Genomic DNA, 13388 nt, shown 5'->3' on the forward strand with positions numbered 1-13388 from the left:
GAGAAACCCAGTAACAGCCTGGCTGCCGCATTCTGCACCAGCTGCGGTTTCCGCATCCAGGACATGGGCAGCCCCATGTAGAGGGCATTGCAGTAGTCTAGTCTCGAGGTGACCGTTGCATGAATTACCATTGCTAAGTCGCTGTGTTCTAGGAAGGGGACCATCTGTCATACCCGCCTCAGGTGGAAAAAGGTGGATCTCACAGTGGCTGCTATCTGGGCCTCCATAGCCAATGTGGGCTCCAGTAGCACCCCCAAGCTTTTGACTTTGGGCGCCAATATCAATGGTTCCCCATCAAAAGCTGGTAGAGGGATTTCCTTTCCCAGGCCACCACAGCTTAAACAAAGGACCTCTGTCTTCATCGGATTCAGCTTCAGACAACTCAACCTGATCCACCTTGCTATGGCTTGCAGCGCCAGGACTAGATTTTCTGGGGCAGAGGCAGGCCGGCCATCCATCAGCAGATAGAGCAGGGTGTCATCAGTGTACTGATGGCAAACCAGCCCAAATCTCTGGACAATCTGGGCAAGGGGGCGCATATAGATATTAAACAACATCGGGGAGAGCACCCCTGAGGCACCCCACAATTAAGCAGATGTCTCTGGGACGATTGTCCCCTGATTGCCACCCTTTGTCCCTGACCAAGGAGGAAAAAGGAGAGCCATTGCAGGGCCAACCCCTGAATCCCTGCATCGGCGAGGCAATGAACCAGCAACTGATGGTCAACCGTGTTGAACTCCGCCGACAGGTCCAACAACAACAGCACTGCTGATCCACCTCGATCCAGTTGTCGCTGAAGATCATCCACTAGGGCGACCAGCACTGTCTCCGTGCTATGGCCTGGAAGAAAGCTGGACTGGTGTGGGTCTAGGATGGAAGCGTCCTCCAGAAAGCTCTGTAACTGAAGCACTACTGCCCTCTCAATGATTTTACCCAGAAAGGGTAAATTCAAGACCGGCCGATAGTGTGCCAATTCGGCTGGGCCTAATGTTGGTTTTTTCAAGAGGGGATGGACTATCACCTCTTTGAGGGGCCTTTAATGGGCTGGAAGGAGAGCTATAGTATACCACAGCAATTAATTTGCTGACTAGAGGACAGTTTTGAAGTGCTGGTGCCGATGTTATAAATTGTTCCTAAACTGCTGGTATGTCTGAGTATTAGAGCATCTTTAAATGTCTTTAAAGTGCTGGTGCAAAGTGCAAGGGCAGCAGTTCTATTAAAGTGCTGGTGTGCGGTACAGGCAGCAGCTCTTTTAAAGCGTTGGTGCTGGATAGGTAGGCAGTAGTTCTTTTATAAAGTGCTGGTACAAGATGCAAGGACAACATTTCTCAAAATCCAGCGGCTCTCACAAGCCAGTGGGTTTCCTCTCTTTCTGCTGGCTGGCAGCTGCACCTTGTCGGGCGTCACAGTGTCCAGGGGGGTAGAGACCCTCCTCGGGCCCCCAGACACACCTACAATGTGTCTCCGTTCATGCGGCAGTAGCTTCCGGGCCAGCCTAATCCCTGCCCCCCACCGAGGGGCCCCACCCCTCTGACTCTCACTGCGCACCGCCACACACACTCTGCTGACTCTCTGCCAGCTCCTTGCTCTCTCCAGACAAGAGCCCAAAGTTTTTGTTTCACTGTGCCACCACACTCCATCACCACACCCCACTGGCTCTTTGCTGGCCTTGCTGGCTCACCACTCTTGCCGCCCAGATGGTCTTGAGCTCCAGGCCGTAACAGGAGCAATTTCCCACCGCAGACACAGATCAACACCGCACCAACAGGTGCTCTGCCGCCACTCGCCGTCAGCTCCCTGTTGGCTCCACCAATTTTTCACTCTTGCCGCCCAGTCAATTTCAAATTCCGGGCCACGGCTGCAGCGGCTTTCTGCCACAGGCACAGGCCAGCACCGCTTCCCCAAGCATTCCGTTTGGCTGTTCTCATAGCTCGTCTACATCACACTTAAGCCCTACATCAGACAGCCTCTAAGAAGCCTGTAGAAGCCGATCCCAGGAAGGAAGGTAGAAAAAGAAGATATTGGATTTATATCCCGCCCTCTACTCTGAAACTCAGAGTCTCAGAGCGGCTCACAATCTCCTTTATCTTCCTCCCCCACAACTGACACTTTGTGAGGTGGGTGGGGCTGAGAGGGCTCTCACAGCAGCTGCCCTCTCAAGGACAACCTCTGCCAGAGCTATGGCTGACCCAAGGCTATTCCAGCAGGTGCAAGTGGAGGAGTGGGGAATCAAACCCGGTTCTCCCAGATAAGAGTCCGCGCACTTAACCACTACACCAGACTGGCACTACACCAAACTGGTAATTTAAACTCCCCCCCCCCCCAGATTCCCCGTTGAAGAAGGCAAGCTGCCTCCCCTCCCTGGATCGGCTTTCACAGGTGCCCCAAAGTTCAAGCTGTCCCCCCTCAGGACCAGCTGAGCCTGTGGGGAGAATTCTCCCCTCTGAAACAGCTGTTTTGTGGGCTCTGCTGGGCTGCCCAGTTGAAGCCAGCAGCCCAGCAGAACCCTAGCTGAGCCCATAGAGAGACTTCTCCCTGATCTTTCTTCCCTTCCTCAGCCAGTCTGTCAGAGCTAGCTGGCTGTTGAAGGGAAGAAAGATTGGTAAGAGAGGTCTCTCCATTATATCCTATGGGCCCATAGGGTACAGTGGAGAGGTCATGGACTGCAAAAGGGAGGGGGAGGCATTTGAAAGCCTCCCTCTCCCTCCTCCAGCCATGCAGCTGCTGCAGGCCGGCTAGGAGAGGGAGGGTTGGCATTTAAATTCCTCCCCCAGCCATGCCAAACCATGAATCTAAACCATGAACTGCTGTGGGAAACATGGTGGTTCATTTGGTTCATGGTTCATTCAGTTCGTGCAACTGAATGAACCACAATCCAAAATGAAGCACCATTTTCCCAATTTGTACCCATCCCTAGTGCCAACAGTTCACTCAGTGACTTATGGTCATTTTTCTTTTTAAATTCTCTGGCCTTTCATGAGTATTCTTTTGTAATCTGTTAGCATTCATTGCCAAACCATGGGTCTTGCAGTATTACTCTAGGTAGACAACTTCTCTGTATATATTGGTTCAAAAACTTTAGTTCTTGGAAAGAATTTGCAGAGAATCTGCAGAAGATGATTTAAATTTATAGTTAGAGACATCTGTAGTATATTGCAAACTTTGAATTATTGAATAAAGGCTAGGGTTGCATTGGGTATGACATAAATGATTGGCTGATTGGCTGAGAGATTCAGAAAGTAAGCACAATAATCAGGAAGGCGTAAGATCTAAAAAACAATCACCTACTTCCATAGCCTTCACAAAGGGAACCACTCTTGTTGATGAGACAAACTGGCAGGGCTTTTTTGGTAGAAAAACCCCATCAGGAACTCATTTGCATATTAGGCCACACCCCCAATGCCATGCCTGCTGGAACTGCATTCCTGTGTGTTCCTACTTAAAAAAAAAAGGCCTGGCTGCAATCATGTGGGAGTTTCCTCCCACATACAGAGTAGTTCTGTTAGTGAGGGAATAAATGAAGCTGCCCACTAATATTGAGAAAGTAATTAAACATTTGGGGGGGGGGGGTCAGCTATTAAAACAGAATGATATTAAACATCAGAGACTAGAAAAACTCTCTTTTTCCCTTCACAATTTTTTTAGCTCCAAGTTTTCAATCCCTTTATTTTAAATACCATGATATAAACATGTACAACCCAAGACATAGAAGGAAGCAAAGCATTCCAGAAAAGGGATTCCAAGATCCCCCCCCCCTTCTCATGATCACAGCTCTGCCCCTTTCCTCACCTACACTTTCTCCACCAGCTTAGTTTATCACCCATTTGTTCCTAGGGCTTCAAAAGACACCAGGGGATCAGCTGGGCCACCTCCATCCCCCAGCTTTCACACAGTCACCCCCCCCACACACACACACACAAAGTTGGCCATGGAAAGCTCAGGAGGAGCGCTGGGCTGCCTTGTGAGGGAAGAAAGTGGATCCACACAGCCTCCCCTGGCCTCCTCCACCCCAACCCTTGCATTCATTCAATCACACACAGGCATCACCACCCCAAGACTGGCCAGGCAAACTCAGAAGAGCACAGGGCTGCCTGTTCTCTCCAATTAATCCCCAAAGAAAAACATTCACAAGTCAAAAATTCCTGTTTGTAACAATTCAGATGGAGTCTCTACACACACTCAGCTCTGCATTCAGCTCAACACTCCCACTAACTTGAGGGCAGTGTTTCACGTAGCAGGCTTTTCTCAAGAGTAGACCAGCATTCTATATCAGTTTCCAATTGCTCACAGAGCCAAATTATTCTGACATACACTCTGACAAAGTACTTCTAAACTGATATTCCTTCAGGCACATGCAAGGGAAGGAAGCAGACCCGTGCAGCCTCTCCAACCTCCTCCACCCCCAAACCTTGAACTCGCTCACACAATCACATGCATTTCCTCCACCGAAGACTCGCTGGGCAAGCTCAGAGGAGCGCCTGGCTGCCTTATGGGGAAAGGAAGGAGACCCACATGACTTCCCCAACTTCCTCCATCCCCAAACCTTGCACTTACTCATGTAATCACACACACACATTCCCCCGCACCCCAAGACTGGCCAAGCAAGCTCAGAGGAGTGCTGGGCTGCCTTGTGAGGGAAGGTTACAGATCTTCGTGCCCTCCCCAACCTCCTCCATCTCCAAACCTTGCACTCACTCATGCAAGCACACACAGGAACACCCCTTCCCCCCCTCCCCCAAGACTGGCCAGGCAAGCTCAAAGGAGCAGACCTGTGTGGCCTCGCCAACCTCCTCCATCTCCAAACCTTGCACTCACTCATGCAAGCACACACAGGAACACCCCTTCCCCCCCCTCCCCCAAGACTGGCCAGGCAAGCTCAAAGGAGTGCCGGGCTGCCTTGCAAGGGAAGGAAGCAGACCTGTGTGGCCTCCCCAGCCTCCTCCATCTCCAAACCTTGCACTCATTCATGCAATACACACTCAAACACACACATGCATTTCCCTCCCCCCCCCCCCCCAAGACTGGCTTTTCACTACCAAACTTACAGCATGTATCTGCGGCTTCAGTGGCAGGCCACTTTTTCCTGTTGTTGGGGAGCACAGCTGGCCCCACCTTGCAGGCGGATCTAGGAGACATTAATAAATTTCCCAAATCAAACTTGAAACCAAGGGATGTATGTTACTATAGTATTTCTATCTCTGTGATCCGTCCTACATTCGGAGGCCACACCTTGTCCTCAGCCTCAAAGCTGTCTCACACTGATGATAGTTAGGTCAGCATAATTTGATCCTGGTACCTTTTTCTGAAGAACTACATCCTTATTTTTATTGTTTCCTAGGCAGCAGAATTGTTTCTGGCCCACCACCATTGTGCCTGAGCATTCCCTGCTGGCAGATGGATGGGAACTAGAGCAAAGTGTTCTGCTGATGTCGGACATTTCCCTTAAAGTAGTTTTTCTGGTTCCCTCTCTTTTTTCAGGCGACAGGAATCATGCTGCTATGTAAGTGTGCGTTGAGAGAATAAGAGGAATAATCCTTGTTTGACAAGCAGGGTATCACTCATTAATTGTAGCAGATCTTGTATTGATTGGTTGCTGTTGAAATGAATATTATCATTTGTTGTTGTTTGAAATATTGTTTAACTTCATTACCTGCCAGATAATTTTTAATGGAAAAGTGGGATATAACTCTTAAATGAAATAAAAAACATTCAGTGCAATTATGCAAATAGTTCTGGTCCACATATCTGTAATTCTGCTGATTGTGTTAAGTGAGCAAAGACTGAAATGTTGGGAGTGGGAATTATCCGAGAATTAACATACATCTCTCCAAATATTTTATGCTGGAAATAAAAGTGAGAGTAGAAAGACAGCGATTTGACTTTCATATTTCAGCTAATAATGTGGGAAAGAGGAAAATTGTACGCTTGTCTTGGTTTATCTTTAAAAAAAAGATGAGTATCAGGGCTGATTACATAGAGGAGTAGTCTTTGTGATGATCCCATACCATTTCAGTAATGGCTGAAAGTAGAACTATAAAGCTTTGACTCCGTTTCATGGAAGTATTTCCTGCATCCAAAAGAAAGGTAACTGGAAGGAATCAGATCCTTCAGCCAGCACTCCCCCTTTCCCAGAACATGAATGTTATTACAGAAGTGTAAGAAGGCAGTTGCCATGGATCAGGAGAAGTGATACTGGCAGGAGAATGGTGGAACTTTTGTCCTAGGAATAGAAAGGACGGACCAGTGCTTCAGCTAACAAGTTACCTATGCATGGCAAGGCAAATGAAGTCTTTGTGATTCGTACACCAAAGGGCAAGTGAAGTTTTGGGCTGAGGAAGGTCCAGTTACTGACACCAGGTCCCTGGCTTTGGCTTTCATTTACTATGACAGAAGATAAGAAACTTACAGGAATTCATTATATTCAGTGGCTTTTGGACTTACGTACCAAATGATCAATTTGTACCCAACATTGACTGTGTGATTGGAATAGTATTGTTTATGTATAAGCACTCAGCATTGTTTTTGAATAGTGATCTTCATTGCTTATAAATTGATACAGACATTGTTGGCATAACAACATTTCAGATATTGTCTATATTGAGTATTATTGATAGGTGCTGCACAGTTTACTATTTTTGCTATGCATTAGATCTCAGAATCATTTTCTGAATGCTAATTTTAAAATACTTTCATTGACCTAATAATGTTTGTTATATAACCATTGACTTCCAAACTATTTGAACTCTGCTTCAAATATTGCAAATAGTGATGTATATCAAGAAAGATCAAAGCTTTATTTCACAAAAACTAATTAATGAGCAAGGGGGATGCAGAAGAAATCAACCCTTACTAGGGCTGCCTACTCCCACATGGGGCTGGCAATCTCCTGGCAATGTTCCCTCTAAACTGCTAAAGAGTCTTGTTGGCAAAAACTCTGCTTTGTGAGCTGCTGTTATTAAAGTTGTGAGCTACTGCATAAATTATTGTTCTCTAGGGTCATCCTTCCTGAGCTAAGACAAAAATCTGTGAGCTGGAGGCTAAACATCTGTGAGCTAGCTCATGCTAACTCAGCTTAGAGGGAACACTGATTACAATTGATCTTTAGATGGAAAGATCACTTCCCCTGGAGGAAATAGCTGCTTTGAGGGGTGGACCCTTCGACCTTACAACCTGTTGAGGTCCCACGCCTCCTTAAACTCCATCTTCCCCAGGTTCCCCAAATTTCCAAGAATTTCCCAGCCCAGAGTAGGTAACCCTAACCCTTGCCAACTCATTTGACTCAGTCATAGTGCCAAATCATGGTTTGGTGCAAGATGAAAGTGCCTAGTCGAAGCATGAGGCTCATTCATATAATCCCTGTATCCCCTTCATCGCCAGGGTTTAACAAAGATGAAATAATTAGCCAAGAGCCTTTAATTTAATGCAGCCATCCACAGTATGGTACAGTTGCTCTTTGGGTCAAGTGCTGTTTTGATAGGTACCTTTAAATCAGTTATATGGAGCCCAGTAAAAATATGTGGGAACCATCCTGGTGACTTTCATTGTCCAATGATCTGTCAGAGTCAGCAACTGGACATTTTGTGCCTGACTGCACAGTTTTGAAAGGTAATGGCAACTGCATTTTTGACTTCACTAAGCAAAAGTTCTGGCAACCATCAATGTTATGCTTTTGTTCAGTGGCACTAATGCTCTTTCTCATCTAAATATAACCAAAAATGCACATTTGAACTAAAAGGGTGGGGGGAGATTTATGTTGGCCTATCTGGAACATATCCATAAAACACAGATGCACTGATAAGCCTTTTCCCCTTTTGTTTTAGGATTCTTTTCACCTTGGAAGACTCCAAAGCCTGTAAGTTTTAAAAAATTTCTTATTAGAATGTAAGGGCATGATAGGGCTGCCTGCAAATGCAAGGCAAAAGATGGGAATCGGGGGGGGGCAGGGAGATGGGGGAGGCACTGGTGAACAGTGTTAGATTATTTCCATAGAGTTTCTAGTGATTCCTTGAACAGAATGACATCATTTCCAGGCTTTCTTCAGAAGTGACATAATGCTGTTACACCATTGGCATCCCCCTCCTGTGAGCCACCAGGGTGGCAGCAGGAAACAAGAGTGGGGGACAGGGGGTCTCCCATACCAGAAGATAAGTGGCATTCCTAGGGCATGATCCAGCTAAAGCTAAGCATTTTTATGTTTCCTTCATTTCCATAGATGAAAATTAATTACATGCTTAACTCTTTCCTATTGAAATTAATACTGCTTAAATGGGACCTGGCCCTGTATAATTACTTCTAAGTATATGAATGATTGAACAGTAAATTGTACTTTTATAGGATGTTCATTTATTTGTTGCATCTTCATTTCAAGTAAGTGTGCACCATATTACAATCTAAAACATACTTACCAAGAAGTAAATACTGTTGAACTCAACAGAACTTATTTATTTATATATTAAAACATTTCTGTCCTGCTTTTCCACCTAACTCAAGTCTCTAAAGCAGTTTATAACCATCATTTAAAAGTTCATAACAGCCAGCAAAATAAATTCTAAACACTGATGCCACCCAAGAGAGAGAGGTTGTGGTAGCGCCGGCCCATGGGTTCATGGCGCCCTAGGCAGGCGCCGCCCCCCATCCCGTGGCCAGTGCTGCCCCAAGGGTGTGTGGCTCTTCAGGCAGGTGTCCCCCACAGTGCTGCAATGCAGCGCCGCATTTCATTACACACACACCATGCCACGAGGCTGTGGCGGCACCCCCTTCCCATCCCTTCACTCTCCCCCCGCACATTCACAGCCCGACGTGGGTGAACCTTATCTTTAGAATAACCGGGTTGAAATGAAGGCTTGGCTCCCCCCTCCTTTCCAGAACCAGAAGGGAGGGAGAGCCAAGCCTTCATTTCAGCCCGGTCATTCTAAAGATAAGGTTCACTTGCGTCGGGCTGTGAACTCGCAGGGGGGTGGGGAAGTGAAGGGAAGGAGATACAGCCACCGCCTCACCGTGCGCTGTGATCTTGGTGGTGCGGCAGGAAAGGGAAAGGGGGAGGGAAGGGGGTGCAGCCGCCACCTCACCGTGCACTGTGATCATGGCGGTGGGGATGGGAAGGGGGAGGGAAGGGGGTGCAGCTGCCGCCTCGCCACATGCTGTGATCGTGGTGGCGGGGAAGCGAAGGGAAAGGGGCGGGCAGGTGGGAAACGAAGGGAAGGGTGTGGGTGGCAGCAGCAGCGGTGGCGGTCAGAGGAGGTAGGCAAACTAGGTGCTTGCCTGGGGCACCAGGAGGGGGTGGGGAGTCCAATTTGGTGCCCCCACCCTCCTGGCACCCTAGGCAACCGCCTAGTTTGCCTAGCGGGCAAGCTGGCCCTGGGTGGTGGTACATAACAGAAAAATAAAGCTGGCACCTAATGAACATGTCTGGAGAAGTTATGGTAAATTCTTGAGAGTCACAGACTGATTTCGCACTAGGCTAGTTCCAGGTGGAGAGCCCTTTTGCTCTCAGGGCTTCTCTGTTTTTGCACAAGTTGCCCCGGAACTGCAAGTTGGTGTGCAGCTATTCCACAGCAAGTGAGATCCTCTGACTAGTTTCTGCTTGCTGCGGAAAAGTGGCAATCCAACTAGCAGCTCCGTGGCAGCTTATGCGAAAATGGAGAGAAGCCCCGGGGGCAAAAGGGCTCTCTACCCGGAACAAGCCCTAGTGCGAAATTGGTCACAATGAAAGAGTCCCTGTTTACAGCAACCAGTTGCCTCACTTCTGAAGCAATCAAGGCAGATGTTCTTAAGCCTTATCCCCAGCCTAGTTTTTAGGATTGGACTGCAAAACATTGGCCCTATTATTTGTTCTTGGCTTGGCAATACACTGAGTTATATGTTTCAAAATTTAGTGCAATAACAGTTCATTAATTAATATTTCTTTGTGACATATAATCCTCCTGTTGTCTTTCAGTCAGCTCAGTATAATTAATTTCTCTATAGAATTAGCCAAAGTCATATCAATTATAATAGAACCTGATTGCCATGGGCAAAGCCACAAACGCAGATATTCATTATCTAGCTGGGGGGAAAAGGTAAACTTGTGAGAGAATTATAATCAATAAAATACAGTACACCTGATCAGTCACTCTTGTTCCTTCCTCAAGAGAATGGGGCAGCTTAAATACTTCCCTCTCTTCTTGCCTCAGAAAATTTGGAGATGTTTTCATTCATATCAAACTGAAAAAGAGAGAACTATTCCCAGTCTGTAGGTTTTTATGTCTCAGTATCTCATGTAGCTAATTTTGCTAAGCACTTGCAAGGAAAGCAAAATTAGGCATTGAGATAATGCAAGATGAAGATTCTTTGGCAAGCAGAGATAGGTTTTGTCTCAGTGTGACGTCAGGATAAAAAAGCCTGCAAGGTTTTCTCAAGTTTCAAATAACCAGGAATCACTTAAATAATTCTGAGCAGTGACTAACTTTCTCCTGGTGGATTTATGATTTGGATGGAGAAAGGAAATAAGGGATTTAAAGAACTATGGAAAGATGAAGGCAAAGAATACAGATCTCAAACTTCAGAAGGCTCAGCAGATTCTGAACAGGAAACAGAAGAAGGTGTAGCCATAGGGATGCGAATGGAGACAAGGCAGCAAAAGAAAAAGAAAATAAATAAAGGAGGTAGTAAAGAGATGCAGACATAATGGAGAAAAGCCAAATGAAATTATTATCAGTTAACATAAATGGACTTAATTCCCCCCCAAAAAGAAGAACCTTTTTGCAATGAAGAAAGCTAAATTTAGATGTTATTTGTATACAGGAGACTCACATTAGAAAAAAAGACCAATCTCTTTAGGAAAATAAAAAAACTGGGGAAAGCATATATAGAACTTTGTACCAAACATTGGGGAACTATGGATATGGTGGCATGTATTGTGGGTGACTATAATGCTGTATTTGATAATAATGAGGATAGCATAACCCCTAAGCAATTAAAAAAATGGCCAGCTATTAACAAAAAGTTAGTGATGGCAGAAGAATATGCTTTAGTTGATTCTTGGAGGACACTTAACCCTATGACAAGGGATTTCACCATTTATTCCCAAAGACATGAATCATGGTCATGTATAGATATGTATTGGCTTACCACAATGTTGATGAAAGTGGTTTGAACAATAGAAATCTTGCCTAAAACATTCTCTGCCCATGGCCCAATCATGCTGGTTTTAAAAGGTGAATTAAAAAAAAATTAGATGGAGGCTTAACACACAAATTTTGAAAAATAAACAGTTTGTAGAGGAAACAAAAAAAGAGCTACGAATGTTTTTTTTTAATTAATACGCAAAAAGAGACACCATACAAAATAGTTTGAGACACAAGTAAAGCTTTTTTAAGGGGTCTGGCAATAAGATTTAATGCGAAGCAGAATAAAGAAAAGAGGCAGAAGCTTCAGGATTTATCCTGTCTACTGAAACGAAAGGAAAAAGCTGTTAAAACCCCCCTACTGTATGTGAACTGAAAAAGGAGGTTAAACTTTTGCAACACCAAATTAATGTAGTTCTTTTGGATGAGATGGCTTACAAAATTCAATATGCCAAACAAAAATTTTTTGAATGGGCCAACAAGCCTGGAAGATGGTTGGCATATAAAATAAGGAAAGGGAAAGAGAAGAATGTGATACATTCTTTAAAAGATAAAAATGGTAAGGAAAAATATATGATGGAGGAGATAAAAGGAATTGTAAGAGACTTTTATAGACAACTATACCAGAGAAGCAGAAGGCATTGGCTAGCCAGAAGAAAGGAAGATCACCTGGTCTGGATGGATTACCAATAGAATACTATTCCACATTTGATGATTGTTTAATGTTACCTTTAAAACAGCTTATGGAATACAGCTGGACCAGGGCAGAGGTCCCAGAGACATGGAAGGAGGCCAATATATCTTTGATTCCAAAAACTGATGGTCCCTCTAATGAAATTAAAAATTATAGACCAATTTCTTTACTTAACGTTGATTATAAAATCTTTGCCACAGTTTTAGAGTCCAGGTTGAAGGAAATCTTAGCTCAGATAATACATCAAGATCAATTGGACTTTTTGCCAAAAAGGCAAATTAGAAATAATGTGAGAATTATACTCAATGTTCTTGAGTATTATGAGGCCCACACAGAAAAGAAAATGGCTCTAATATTCTTAGATGCCGAAAAAGCATTTGACATCCTGAATTTCTAATTGAACAAATGAAGGAAATGAAATTTGGTGAAAATTTTATAAAACTGCTACAAGCAATTTATTCTAAACAAAAAGCAAGAGTTATAGCGAATGGAGACACTACTAAGGATATTGAACTTTGTCAAGGAACAAGGCAAGGCTGCCCCCTTGTTACCACTGCTTTTCATACTGTCTTTAGAAGCTTTAAACATATCATTTAGAAGGAAAGAAAAAAAAATATGGCTTGAAAATAAAAGGGGAGGAGTTTAAACTTCAAGTGTTTGCAGACGATCTAATTTTTATTTTCGATGACCCCCTTACTTCCATTGATTTCTTTAAAAATAGCCTGGAAAAATATGGGAAAGCAGCTGGTATGAAAATCAACTATCAAAAGACTAAAATAATTGTTAAAAATATGACAAATCAAGTTTGGAACTTACGGAAAAATCTGGCTTCCTAATGGTAAAAAGAACAAGATATTTGGGGATACAGCTTTCCAACAGATGTAGCTCCCTTTTTAAAGATAATTATTTAAAAATACTGAAAGAGACTGAAAGAGATTTGAATAGGTGGAAAAGTTTGCAACTATCATTTATGGGGAGAATTGCAGCATTGAAAATGTCTATTTTACCAAAACTTATTTTCTTGTTCCAGACAATACTGCTATTAACAAAAAAAGCTTTCTTGCAAGCACTTAATAAGTTAACTACTAATTTTATATGGCAAGGCAAGAAACCAAGAATAAAATGTAAAATGTTACAAGAAGTTAAGGTGAAAGGAGGTCTTGCCATTCTGGTCTGGATCAGGGACTGGATAAAACTATAAAATAAAAAGTTACTGGTTATAGAAGGTCATGATCTCAAACTGGGCTGGCATGCCTTTTTGTGGTATAACATAGATGATCATCGATACTTTAAAAATCATTTAATTCGAAAAACCTTAATAACAATATGGTACAAAGTAAAAACTGGAATATATGTTAAAATGTGTGAATATATGTTAAAGTGTGTTTCACCCATTGAAGCGTTTACCCAGCCAAATTTATTAACATTTTGAGATATGAGGACTTTCTGAGGATGGAATTTTGAAAACAGTGAATTGGCAAAGCAAAATATAGTCTTAGATTGATGACCGAATCTACAACTAAAATCAAGGTTTAATAAAGACAAAGTAGTGGGTTTTCACTTGCAAACATCTTTATATGATAAACATT

General features: G+C 43.9%; 1 protein-coding gene across 15 annotated transcripts in view; it reads left to right on the forward strand.

Annotated features, from left to right (window-relative positions):
• Window positions 1-13388, forward strand: part of MAGI2 (membrane associated guanylate kinase, WW and PDZ domain containing 2) — a 972748-nt gene that overhangs the window by 711982 nt on the left and 247378 nt on the right. For all 15 annotated transcript variants that reach the window (XM_060244677.1, XM_060244666.1, XM_060244681.1 and 12 more), the window contains one exon: window positions 7821-7852. In XM_060244677.1, the coding sequence (XP_060100660.1) occupies window positions 7821-7852 (32 nt within the window). The remainder of the gene's footprint in view (window positions 1-7820; window positions 7853-13388) is intronic.

This window comes from Heteronotia binoei, chromosome 8, assembly GCF_032191835.1.
Source record: "Heteronotia binoei isolate CCM8104 ecotype False Entrance Well chromosome 8, APGP_CSIRO_Hbin_v1, whole genome shotgun sequence".
Lineage (NCBI taxonomy): Eukaryota > Metazoa > Chordata > Lepidosauria > Squamata > Gekkonidae > Heteronotia > Heteronotia binoei.